The sequence below is a fragment of the Pocillopora damicornis genome, chromosome 13 (assembly GCF_964200805.1).
Source record: "Pocillopora damicornis chromosome 13, jaPocDami1.2, whole genome shotgun sequence".
Lineage (NCBI taxonomy): Eukaryota > Metazoa > Cnidaria > Anthozoa > Scleractinia > Pocilloporidae > Pocillopora > Pocillopora damicornis.
In genome coordinates, this window is record NC_142682.1 from 15,747,990 (window position 1) to 15,760,955 (window position 12,966).

The 12,966-nt window shown below is 39.6% G+C and overlaps 2 protein-coding genes across 11 annotated transcripts in view; both read left to right on the forward strand.

Annotated features, from left to right (window-relative positions):
* On the forward strand, nt 1–3,785 carry LOC149035681 (uncharacterized). Of its 4 annotated transcripts, none has more exons than XM_089190922.1 (4): nt 1–111; nt 352–414; nt 1,404–1,503; nt 2,000–3,785. In XM_089190922.1, the coding sequence occupies exons 3-4, from the start codon at nt 1,452–1,454 to the stop codon at nt 2,773–2,775; spliced, it is 828 nt and encodes a 275-aa protein (XP_089047048.1). In that variant the 5' UTR covers nt 1–111; nt 352–414; nt 1,404–1,451; the 3' UTR covers nt 2,776–3,785. The 4 variants fall into 4 exon arrangements, with proteins under 4 accessions (XP_089047048.1, XP_089047051.1, XP_089047050.1 ...); XM_089190925.1 differs by having other exon boundaries at nt 55–209; XM_089190924.1 differs by having other exon boundaries at nt 70–270.
* A 522-nt stretch (nt 3,786–4,307) lies between these two features.
* The window catches only part of LOC113684804 (angiopoietin-related protein 7), a 30,317-nt gene continuing 21,658 nt past the window's right edge, over nt 4,308–12,966 (forward strand). The window contains exons 1-4 of one of the 7 annotated variants that reach the window (XM_089190896.1): nt 4,308–4,412; nt 7,920–7,982; nt 11,372–11,469; nt 11,952–12,911. In XM_089190896.1, the coding sequence (XP_089047022.1) occupies nt 11,418–11,469; nt 11,952–12,911 (1,012 nt within the window). In that variant the 5' untranslated portion in view covers nt 4,308–4,412; nt 7,920–7,982; nt 11,372–11,417. Of the gene's footprint in view, nt 4,413–7,571; nt 7,836–7,919; nt 7,983–8,521; nt 10,443–11,371; nt 11,470–11,951; nt 12,912–12,966 lie in introns of those variants that run through there. The other 6 variants (XM_089190894.1, XM_089190893.1, XM_089190895.1 and 3 more) reach the window with 6 other exon arrangements.

Below are 12,966 nucleotides of genomic sequence, written 5' to 3' on the forward strand. Positions count from 1 at the left end.
TGGGAATCGTATATGTAAGACCTAAATATAGAAAGAGAACCTTTTAAAAGTTCCAGCGATCTTGACCTGGCTGGGTTTTCGCGCAACTTTCTACATCCATTAGCTGGAAAAGTAAGCTTTTTCTCAACCTACAAGAAAATTAGCTTCCTACTTTACAAGGACTGTGTTCAAGACTGGTGCCATTCGTTGTATCAGTTGCCGTAAGAAATGTACCTGTACATCAGAAAATTGTTGATCACGTACCAATTCAATACAGAAACCCCTTCAGACGTAATACCAAACATAAACATGCATGAAAAATTGAGCGGCATGAAAGGTAACCTAATTCTCTCTATATATTGCTTGTTGCAGAGTTTGAGCGAGGCTGTGGACGAAGCCCTGACAATTTGAGTTTCTGCAAAGAAAGACAGAAAGGTAGGACAGTACAACAAAATAAAGCAACATTTCAATTATCATTGGAATCTCGTAAAGTTTTAGTGGAGTAGCTACGGAAAACGATTAGCTAAGGAAAAAACCTTCAAGTAATATGGCTCTTGATGTTGTGGTAATATTCCAATCTTTTAATACTAATATCCAATCTTTTAATCTTGCGGCTGCGTGTTTAGACTTGCTGTATACTCATGAAATCCAAGATTAAATTTATTGTAGTCAGAATGCTGTCGGCCATTTTTCAATGGGTCCTGGCTATTGCCGGCGTTTATCACCAGCGTAAGTAGTATGGCACAACCATTGAAATTGGCGAAGGCCTAACGCTCGAAACGTCAGCCGTAGAAAATCTTAATGCGTACGGCGGCAAATTTACATTGTCGACCCATTTCATAAAACCAAATTTTCTGTTTAATTCTACTTTAAGTCGTTTCATAGAATTAAAATCGTTCGTAACCTGTTGTTTGTTATTTACAACTTTTTTATGTTTAATTCTTTGTTTAAATTTTTTTCGCCGGTCTAAAAATACTTTATTTTGGAGAGCCTTTTACAGGCTGGTTTAACGCGTAGGCACACATTTAGGCTTGTTACCCACTCCTCCCTCACAGTTGTTTGCGTGAGAGGAATGCTATATTTAGGCCGGAAAAAAACGCAACGTCATCAGATAAAAGAGAAACATTACAGGTTTCCCTTGACCCTATTTTTTCAGTCATTTACTCTCACCTAACTCGAATCCCCGCTAACTCAAAAGGGATTTTATTTCGCAATTTCTAACGTTCGATTCTAGGTCGGGCACCATCAATAAATTGTCGGTGCTGACAATTCCTTACCTGGCGGGGCTTTGAGGTGCAATTTGTTTAGCGCGAAGCAAACTATAGCGAGATACTCATAATCTGAATACAACTTAAATTTTATGAAAAAAAAGATTTCATTAAAAATTCAATTAGAAACTAATAGGATATTTTTTAATGTTTCAGAATTTGTTATAATAGTGGGGCTTTCAGACTAAAACCTATTACGTGACGATGGAAGAAGGATTTCCACTGTTCCTTTTTTCCCTTTTGTCGTTGCTTTTGCGTAAGTATTGTATTACAACTTTCTTCGTTTATCATGTGTTTGTGAGGTCCCTGGGTTGTACCTATCTATTTAATTTCATGGTCTATGCTTTACAGCGGACAATAAGCTACAATGCTAATCAAAAGGCAACCTTCAGGTCATATATTGCGGAGTCATCGAGGATGAACATATGAGCACATAAAAATATCACAGCACTGCAAAAATCGCTGATAAACTTTAGGGTGAAGATTCCCAAAGGGAGGAAGAGGGTTTACCGGTTTAAAAGCAGCAAGAGTTTCAAGGAGTGTGCTAAAGAGACAGAAATCCGTGCTTATAAATCCCATTCATATAGAAAATAGTTTATTGTTACTTTGAAGAGGCGCCTCTATCTAAAACAGGTGTCGGCTTGAACACATCAGTCAAGAATAATTCCCATTGTTAGAACACAATAGTCCTTTTGCCATTAGCTCTTTTTCTGGCGTCAAAAAAATACTGAAAGGTATTTTTTAACCCGCAGACGTAAGCCTTCAGGCCAATTCTTCATGCCAACCGGATCAGATAACAATCAAAGATCCAAAAACTGGTTCGATTCAGTGCCAGGACTGTTTAAAATGTCCACCTGGCGAGGGTCTCTCAGTCAATTGCGGAGACGTAATACCCCCTTCGACACCTGTGCAATGCAAGCCATGTGTGCTAGGAAAGACATATTCTGCTTTCCTCGAGGCCGGAGGTTGTGAGGACTGTAGAAATTGCGGTGAGTACCGCGAAACTACGAAAGCCTGTACAGTGACTTCCAAGGCCGAATGTGGAAGGTGTAAGCCTGGGGCGTATGCCGAAGGCATGCTGGGACTGTGCAAGCCCTGCTCTCCGTGCTGTTATGATGGTAAGGATATAATTATACCTGAGTGTCAAGTTCCAGGTGTACCAACAGGCCTGCAGTGCAGCTACTTACGATCTAACAAGTGCAGTACATTGATGACATCAAGTATTAGCACGGCGCCGTCAACCCTTCAACCAGATCAGTCCACGACCCAATGGCGGCCATTCTCTTCTACAACGGGCACCGAAGTAATCTCTCTTTCAAGTGGGCCAACCACCAACATGGTTGAAGAGAACTCACTAAATGTGGGCAGCATAGTTGGTCCTGTTGTGAGCAGCTTCACAGCTTCCGTCACGATCCTCGTCATCGTGTGCTGCAAAAATATGCGCAAGCGCCGGTCTCACCAATGTTGTCACCAAGACAACCACTGTCATGATGATCAAGGTCAACAGTGCAAGGTCACTACGGTTTGACGACAGCCATCAGCTCCTATAAATTATCTAATAACCTGATAAGTTTTGCCCTGTAATTTTTTTTTTGTACAGTGACAGAGAAATCGGGACATTTTCGCTACCTAAGTGGTTTCTAATCGTCTTAAAACGTCTGCAAGCCACGATTCATTCTCGTTCTAAGATTTTCTGTTCTCTCGATTAAGATTGACCACACTTCCGTAAGATCGTCAGCTTTTAGCATTTTGGGTGGGTGAAGGGAGGGAGGACGCCTTCAGCACACAGTCCCCCCAATGTTGTAACCAGGAAGACCACTGTCACGATGTTCAAAGACACCGATGAGGAGGTCATTACGGTTTTGACGACAGTCATCAGCTCCTTTGAATGCAATTTTCCGTTAAGTTATGCTCAGTAGTTTTTTGAGTTAGTGATAGAGAAATTTATTGGTTGACAAATTCTCCTTTAAAGTAGCATATGAAATGTGTAATAAAAACGGAATGGAGAACTTGCATGCAAATCTTCGGGTATAAAGGTTAAGCACCTTATAATTATATTTCATCCCAACTCGGCGCTTAGTTTTTATGCGGATCAGCATCTATTTGCGATATAATAGGATGAAGCCTTACATTGTGAATTTGTTATTAAGAATTTATGTTATTAACCTTTCCCTATTTTGGCCATTCCGTCATTGTTCTTTGTTTTAAACTGACTAGCGTGGTCTGCGATAGGAAATGGCTATTTAAGAGGTTCTTTACTTTATTTGCACAATAAGAGCAGCCTTTGATTGCTTTTATTTGCTAACCTCCCTTACATAAACAACCCCCAGCCGTTCGCTCAGAAGCCATCCATGTTTTGGGCTACTGAAGAGTGTGTAAAGCTTTCACAACATGTTGCAAAGCCCAGATCTCTTAGATTCACTCACCGTCGTGCGTGTTCAAGGAAGTTGTCAATCATGTTATCATTATTTTTGGAGCGGATGTTGTTTTTGTCTTTCTGTCGTTATCAAACCAAATAAAAGCTTGTCGGTAGAGTTATTTTGTGTCTGTTTTTACTAGACCAATTATTCAACTCAGGCTTGTAGAATATGAGATTATACGAGAGATTGTAAACTGAAAGTACTTACCCTTTTACACACCCCATTGCAATGATAGTTTTTTGCCCTCGCAGGGTTCTGGCTTAGAGGTCGGAACGAAAGGAAGAAATCTCGGGACTTTGACAACTGACCGCTTAATACAGGTTAGACCGTGATTGATGGTTCGGTCCTAGATGGACGATGCCAGTGATACTCATCGTCCCTATCAACCAAAACTTGGACACAAGCGCTTACTTTAAGACTTTTTTTTCTGTATTAGGATTTTAGTCCAACATTTCGAACAGAAGAGAAAATGTCTCCAAAATTTAAAAAAATTGTCAAACAATGGATTATTGTGTCCACAGTACTTTAGGAAACTGCTTAATCGACAACCGAGAGCTACTCAATCCCGAAAATACCTGAGACGGTCACGTGACCGTCCAAGTCTCTGCTTATCGTTTGACGTAAGCCGCGGGCATTGTGTTCCCACCGCGTGGCCAGATCAGTCAGATAAATTGTCGAGAAGACTTCTGTAACTTCAAACACCCGGCAATCAATCCTGAGCTTGCAATAGGAGGCTGCTTATAAGGTATTCGTGAATACAATTGTTTTTGTTTGTTGTTTTTTCCTGCATGTTTCGGGGTATTTGGTACAATGACGATTTAAGGTTATTAATAATTCCTGCCTGAATTTTACCGCCTATATCTAGACGACAACGTCGCATTTACATTCACTGAGCATGGAAATTTATGGTTTGCGGGCGTTATCAATCAGATCGAAAACGTAAACGAAACCTAGAAGCTGCCGGGCTGGACTGCATTTAAAACTAACATAACAATGACGAAGCTAAAAACAAACACAGCTATCGGGCTGATATGGAAATTATCTTGATCTTTAGAGTGACTTCCCACCAGGCGAGATCCACCGTCCTATTTCGCCGATAGTTTTATTCCTCATCTTCTCAAATTTAGCGAAATGATTCGCGATTATTTTTTATTTACATATTATATTCTTATGCTCTGAAGGAAGCCAATGTAACAACCGCTCGTCAAAAGCTTTCTTCGCAATATTTTCAGTTTGTTTTCAGTCGTTTAATTTCTTGACCGCTCAGGTTTTATCATGAGTTCCTTTTACACGCGATGAGGTCTAATCTTAAGAATACTTCAGTTATTTCATTCAGGATGTTAACACACGAAAAGAGATATATTGTTTCGACATCTAAGACGTCATGTGACTGAACAAAAAAACCAGGAAAATGAGACATATTCAGTTTCTTTGATATTTACTGAACGCTCAGTTAAACTGTCAATTTTTGGTTTTAATATTTAATTGAAACATCCCTAAAAGTTCGTAAGTTAAATGCTTTACAACAATCGTGATGTTTATTCTTTGCTTTACGCACGATGAGTAACAGTCTTTAGAATAATCAGAAGTTTAATTGTTTCTTTTTTTAATAGGTTTCAAAACTCAGCATCAATCAACCTAGCACAACAAATTTCCGAACGATCACGTGACGGTCAAAGTAGGTCACGTCTCGAAAATAAATTACTTCGACTTTTTCGACCGTATCAGTTACGATTTATCAAAAACTTAAAAAGACCGCCACGAAATATGTCATAATTTTTTATTTTAATAGAAAAAGAAAAAAACAAAACAAAAACGTGCGAGTGTGTAGAGAGTACATCTCGACAATACCTGTGCTCGGCAGACACGGGGTCATAATTCATTATTCCATCCCTAATGGTATAATTTACATGATAAACCTGCATTGCATTCACTGTTGATCAATTTATTGATGTTACCATCAATACTTCCATTAAAAGTTCGATTGCGCCCAAGATCCTGCATAGATATTGTGTCCTTCTAATCTTACGTCAACCCCCTAATAAGAAGGAAGTATTAAATGTAAAACGTTTTTGAAATTAGTCGTCTGAGGCGTATCTCCGGCAACACTTCCCTCTGTCGAAAACGTGAAAAAGCTGTACCACGCTTCCAAATCAAGTTACGGTTTATTCAATTAATGTTATGATTTTATTACAACGCTTCGGTTAACTCCCACTCACAGCTCTTAGCTTATTTAAAAAAGACACTAAAATCGTGGGGCAACAGGCACATGGAACAAGGCCATATATGGGCTTTAAAAAAAATAAATAAAACGTGACAGATAAATGCTATGTAGTAGACAAACTAAATCACTCACAAATGTCAATCAAATTAAGACGAATTAACGTATTGTAAAATCTCCAACAACTCTTATAGTGATATAGTGATTATTTCTTCACTTCTACTGCGCTGATGCTCCCTCGGGTCGTCAATCCTGACATAGACAGGCTTAAATCGGGCCCTTTACTTTGCGTATGACAAAGACGAGAATCACTAAACACTATGGCTCTTTTCTTAAGTATTTGTTTTTCTGTGTGTGTGTAGGATTCAATTGCATGATATAACTTGCAAATTAGCAAATTAGGCTGGCTGAAATAAATCTTTGAAAATTAAAAAAATGTGAAGTCATTACGTTTTGAATGGAGAGAAAAAAACCAAGCTTGCGATCAATTTACAAATATTGTCTGCGTCTCGTATCAAACTCAGAAAATTAGTTTTATATTTGTATCTTCCGCTAACTTAGTTTTACTTATTAAACATATTACACGACCGGTAACCTTCAAGCTTGATGCTTATAGGGTTAGCGTATTTGATTAACAATTACGGTGTTTTTGATGATTAATGATGATATTTGTTTGGGTCGAAATTCTTTTTTTTCGTTCATAAGCTGAACAAGAGGAGCGAGTCGACAAGGGAGAAACTGAGTCATACATGTTTTTTTGTTATACATATGTTGTACCTTTTAATGGCTTAGCTCTCCCCCGGGTTCTTTGTAGATCAGTGGTTGAGCATCCAAGCGGGAAATCGGAAGGTTGAATGATCGATTCTCTAAGTTGGAAATTCAGAAGCTTTCTTTGTCTCGCGCTCGGATAACATACGATCATTGTGGTGTCGATACCTTTTAAAAGAATAAGCTGTAATGACATAGCTACGGATAACTAGAATTTTTTCATTTGAGGCGGCGTTTTCTTATTATTTGCAACAGCTCGTTTATCATTTGTATGCAAATGTATTTGCATTTTCTGGTTTTACACGTCAGCAACCCGTGCGTCTGGCGGGCGTAGCAGAATGACTTGATGTCTGGTTTTGCCTGCCCTGGAGAACGACTAATCACGTTTTTGTTACATAAACGCAAAAGACGAGATCCTTCATTCCTCTAGAAATTCTAACGCATTCTTAGCGTCTCGTCTAAAGCTATGAGCCTCTGCGAGCTATATTTTTTTATCTCATCTTAAGAGACATCACTGAAAAAATAATTCGTTAACCACGTCGAACGTGATGGAATGCCGAAGCATGAAAATCAGTCTTGCATAGCCCACGCTAGGATCACGAGAAAATAACTCTTGCACGCTGCCTAGTAATGATATACCAGCCGGGAGGGCTCTTGCATGTATTCAATACTGGAAATAAAATCGTTAGCTACAGGTTCCAGTCGTCTCACTGTATATTTATTATATATTTCTTGACTCTATTTCCTTTTAAGCGCTTTTATCTTTCATTTGTTGAGATTCTTTTATTGAAACTCCCGTCAGGATCTCTCGAGGTTAATTTTGGCTTTCGCTGCTTATGTATCCTGGCAACATGTACGTGCTGGCATCAAGATCATTGAACAAGGAAACAAATAGGTCCATGAAAAGCGTGGGAATCGTATATGTAAGACCTAAATATAGAAAGAACACCTTTTAAAAGTTCCAGCGGTCTTGACCTGGTTGGGTTTTCGCGCAACTTTCTACACTCATTAGCTGGAAAAGTAAGCTTTTCCTCAACCTACAAGAAAATTAGCTTCCTACTTTGTAAGGACCGTGTTCAAGGCTGGTGCCGTTCGTTGTATCAGTTGCCGTGAGAAATGTACCTGTACATCAGAAAATTGTTGATCACGTACCAATTCAATACAGAAACCTCTACAGATGTAACTTGACCAAACATAAACATGCATGAAAAATTGAGCGGCATGAAAGGTAACCTAATTCTCTCTATATATTGCTTGTTGCAGAGTTTGAGCGAGGCTGTGGACAAAGCCCTGACAATTTTAGTCTCTGCAAAGAAAGACAGAAAGGTAGGACAGTACAAAAAAATAAAGCAACATTTCAATTATCATTGCAATCTCGTAAAGTTTTAGTCGAGTAGCTACGGAAAACGATTAGCTAAGGAAAAAAACCTTCAAGTAATATGGCTCTTGATATTGTGGTAATATTCCAATCTTTTAATGCCAACATCCAATCTTTTAATCTTGCGGCTGTGTTTTTAGGCTTGCTGTATACTCATGAAATCCAAGATTAAATTTATTGTCGTCAGAACGCTATCGGCCATTTTTAATGGGTCCTGGCGTTTATCACCAGCGTAAGTAGTATGGCACAACCATTGAAATTGACGAAGGTCTAACGCTCGAAACCTCAGCCTTAGAAACTCTTATGCGTACGGTGGCCAATTTACATTGTCAACTCATTTCATAAAACCAAATTTTCAGTTTAATTCTACTTTAAGTCGTTTCATAGAATTAAAATCGTAACCTGTTGTTTGTTATTTGCAACTTTTTTTTATGTTTAATTCGCTGTTTAAATTTTTTCACCGGTCTAAAAATACTTTATTTTGGAGAACCTTTTACAGGCTGGTCTAACACGTAGGCACACATTTAGGCTTGTTACCCACCCTTCCCTCACAGTTGTTTGCGTGAGAGGAATGCTATATTTAGGCCGGAAGGAAACGCAACGTCATCAGGAAAAAGAGAATATCACAGATTTCCCTTGACCCTATTTTTTCGGTCATTTACTCTCACCTAACTCGAGCCCCCGCTAACTCAATAGGGATTTTATTTCGCAATTTCTATAGCTCGATTCTAGGTTGGGCACGTCAAGTCGTCTCGCACGTCGGATAACATCTTTTTTCCAAGTCTTGCTTCTTGAGGTGCAAGGCAAACATGAGGGGAGGAGGCCGAGTGATTTTTCTCTACGTCTAGTACACATGTTTCTTTTCGTTTGAGAAGCTAAGATGTTTTCGGACAGAACTAAGGAAAGGGATGTTTAGGCCCAAAGCGAAAAGAAAAAACGTTTCCATAGACCTCTTACCCAGACCGCCGCCGTTCATGTAAGCACGGGCTCAAACTTTGTATCCACGGTGTTCAATAGAGTTGATGCATCATATCAATATGTCTGACTAAAACATACAGTTGTTTGAATGTACAGCCGAGTTTTAGGCAAAAATGCAACTCTCGTCACAGAAAACTTGTATACGATTAAATTACCAAGGACTTTTTGAGCTCGGTGTTTCTTGCTCCTCTGGTGGGGCAAAATGTTACAAGTAATTTCTAAGTCCCCGCACTACGTTTCGAGACAGCATCGCGTGACATACCGATCCTTTTGTATCTATTTCCATAATTGTAAGGCCATGAACGGGTGCTTTTCTCGTTCTAAAATACGATCATTGTGTTGGCAATACCTTTTCAAAAGAATAAGCAATAAATGACACAGCTACGGATAAGTAAATTTTCTTTTATTTTGAGGCGGCGCTTTGTAATTGTTTGCAAGTTTACAGCTCTCTTACCATTTTTATGCAACTGTATTTGACACGTGAGTCTGGCGTGCGTAACAGAGTTAGTTAATGTCTGGTTTTGCCCGCCCTGAAGAACTGCTCGTCACTTTTTTGTATTCATTAAACGCAAAAAGGCGAGATCCTAAATTCCTCTAAAAACTCTAACGCATTCTTAGCGTCTCCTCTAAAAATATGAGTCTCTCTGCGAGCTATATTTTTATCTCATCTTAAGAGACATCACTGAAAAAATTGATTCATAAACAACGTCGAACTTGATGGATTGCCGAAGCATGAAAATCAGTCTTGCATAGCGTTCTCTAGGATCACGAAGAAATAACTCTGGCACGTTTTGCGTAGTAACATATACCAGCCGGGAGGGCTCTTGTATGTATGCAATACTGTTGATGAAACTGTTAGCTACAGGTCTTTTCTACAACTATGAGTCTCTCTGCGAGCTATATTTTTATCTCATCTTAAGAGACATCACTTAAAAATTAATTTATAAACAACGTCGAACGTGATGAAACGCTGAAGCATGAAAATCAGTCTTGCATACCGTTCTCTAGGATCACGAGGAAATAACTCACGTTTCGTAGTAACCTTTACCAGCCGGGAGGGCTCCTCCATGTATGCAATACTGTAAATGAAATCGTCAGCTACAGGTTCCTACTTAGTCAGCTTCCTACTTTACAAGGACTATTCGTGACTGATACCGTTCGTTTTATCAGTTGTCGTGAGAAATGGGACGCACAAATTCAAGAGAGAAACTGTTCACGTACCAAATCAACAAGGAAAACCCCTTCATACCTAATCATAATACCACCTCAGACGCAATACTCAACATAAATATGCATGAAGAAAAGAGCGGCATAGATGGTAAACTGATTTACTATATAAATCACTTGATAATTCTTTTTTGTCGCAACTGATTTGAGCGAGGCTGTAGACGAAGTCCTGACAATTCAAGACTGCGAAGAAAGAAAGAAAGGTACGATGATGCAACGAGATAAAGCAACATTACAGTGATCATTGGAATCTCGTAAAGTATTTGTCGATTAGCTAAGGAAAAAAAGCTTCAAGTAATGCGGCTCTTACTATCGTGGTCATATTCCAAGGATCAACCTTTTAATTTCGCGGCTGCGCTTTTGGGCCCGCTGAAAATTCACTCTATTACCGACAAACTTCGACAGAAAAGATCAGTATTACAAGTGTCCGACTTTTCTTTTTTATTGTTGTCACCAGAACGCTGTCGGTCATTTTTCAGTGGGTCCTGGCTATTGTCGGCGTTCAGTACGGCAGTAGCATAGCATGGCACGAACCCTCAGTCTTAGAAACTCTTTATGCGTACGGCGGCCAATTTATATTGTCAACTCATTTCATAATAACAAATTTTCTTGTTTAATTCTACTTTAAATCGTTACATAGACTTAAAATCGTTCGTAATCTGCTGTTTGTTAGTTACAACTTTTTTTCCATTTAATTCGCTGTTTAAATTTTTCCATCGATCTAAAAATACAGGCTGGTCTATCAGGTAGGCGCACATTTAGGCTTGTTACCCACTCCTCCCCCACGATTGTTTGCGTGGGAGAATGCTATATTTAGGCCGAAAGAAACACAATGTTATCAGGAAAAAGAAAAATATTACAGATTTCCTGGACCCCATTTTTTCAGTCAATTACTATCAGCTAACTCGGACCCCCGCTAACTCAATAGGGCTTTTCTTTCGAAATTTCTGTCATTCGACTCAAGGTCGGGCACGGTCAGTAAATTGTGCGCGGTGACAATTCCTGAGGGGAAATATGTTAAGCGTGAAGCAAACTACCGCGAGGTACTCATAATCAGTAAATACAACCTAAATTTTATGAAAAAAAGATATAATTCCATTGGAAACTAATAGGATGTTTTTTAATGTTTCAGAATTTATTATAATAGTTGGGCTGGCGATCAGACTGAAAACGTGACGATGGAAGAAGGATTTCAATTGTTCCTGTTTTCCCTTTTGTCGTTGCTTTTGCGTAAGTATCATATGACACCTTTCTTCGTTCGCCCCTGAGTTGTACCTATCTATTTAATTTCATGGTCTATGCTTTACAGCTGACAATAAGCTACAATGCTAATCAAAAGGCAACCTTCAGGTCATATATTGCGAAGTCATCGAGGATGAACATAAGAGCACATAAAAATATCATAGCGCTGCAAAAATCGCTCATAGCCTACTGACTGAAGATCCGCAGTGGAAGGAAAAGGATTACTGGTTTAAAGTCAGCAAGGGTTTCAAGAAAAATGCTAAAGAGACAGAAGTCCGTGCTTATAAATCACATTCATAGAAAATAGTTTATTGTTACTTTGAAGAAGCGCCTCTATCTAAAACAGGTGTCGTCTTGATCACATTAGTCAAAGATAATTCACATTGTTAGAACACACTAGGTTTTGTATCACTAGCTCTTTATCTCACATCATTAAAATACTATGTAGGTATTTTTTTTTTAACTCGCAGACATAAGCGTTCAGGCTAATTCCTCATGCCAACCGGATCAGATTACAATCAAAGATCCAAAAACTGGTTCGATTCAGTGCCAGAACTGTTTAAAATGTCCACCTACCGAGGGTCTCTCAGTTAATTGCGGAGACGTAGTACCTCCTTCAACACCTGTGCAGTGCAAGCCATGTGTGCTGGGAGAGACATATTCTGCTTCCCTCAAGGCCGGAGCTTGTGAGGACTGTGGAAATTGCGGTGAGTACCGCGAAACTACGAAAGCCTGTACGTTAACTTCCAAGGCCGTGTGTGGAAGGTGTAAGCCTGGCGCGTATGCCGAAGGCATGCTGGGGCTGTGTAAGCCCTGCTCCCCGTGCTGTAATGATGGTAAAGATATCATTATACCTGAGTGTCAAGTTCCAGGTGTACTAACAGGCATGCAGTGCAGCTACTTACGATCTAACAAGTGCAGTGCATTGATGACATCAAGTATTAGCACGGCGCCGTCAACCCTTCAGCCAGATCAGTCCACGACCCAATGGTGGCCATCCTCTTCTACAACGAGCACCAAAGTAATCTCTTCTTCAAGTGAGCCGACCGTAAACCTTATTGGAGAGGCTTCATCAAATATGCGCATCATAACTGGTTCTATTGTGGGCGGCTTCTTAGTTGTCCTCACGATTCTTTTCATTGCGTGCTGCAAAGTTATGCGTAAACGCCGGAAGGCCTTGTCGATGAGGGTTGGTTTAGCTACAGTGGAAGACGGAGCTGGTCAGACGCAAAATCAAGAACAAAGAAATAACCAAGAAGATGAGCGCGTCAATCGGGAACAAACAGATGATAGAGTCTTTCTGCCAAATGAACATCTGTATGAAGAGAGCCCACTTCCACATCCTACTCAAGAGGAAGCTGGTTATAGGAGTCCGGAAAAAAAAGGAGTGCAGGAGACCACGTCTCCTCTATCAGGCCAGAACAGTTTAGGTAAAAGTATGACTGGTCATGAATAAATCTTTGTTTGATTTCCTTTGTTAAGAAC

Bases quoted from the DNA above. Each gene is read 5' to 3' on its own strand.
- LOC149035681 (XM_089190922.1), top strand. From the start codon at position 1,452: ATGGAAGAAGGATTTCCACTGTTCCTTTTTTCCCTTTTGTCGTTGCTT. The intron at 1,504-1,999 runs GTAAGTATTGTA...TTTAACCCGCAG, and splicing joins CCTTTTGTCGTTGCTTTTGC to ACGTAAGCCTTCAGGCCAAT.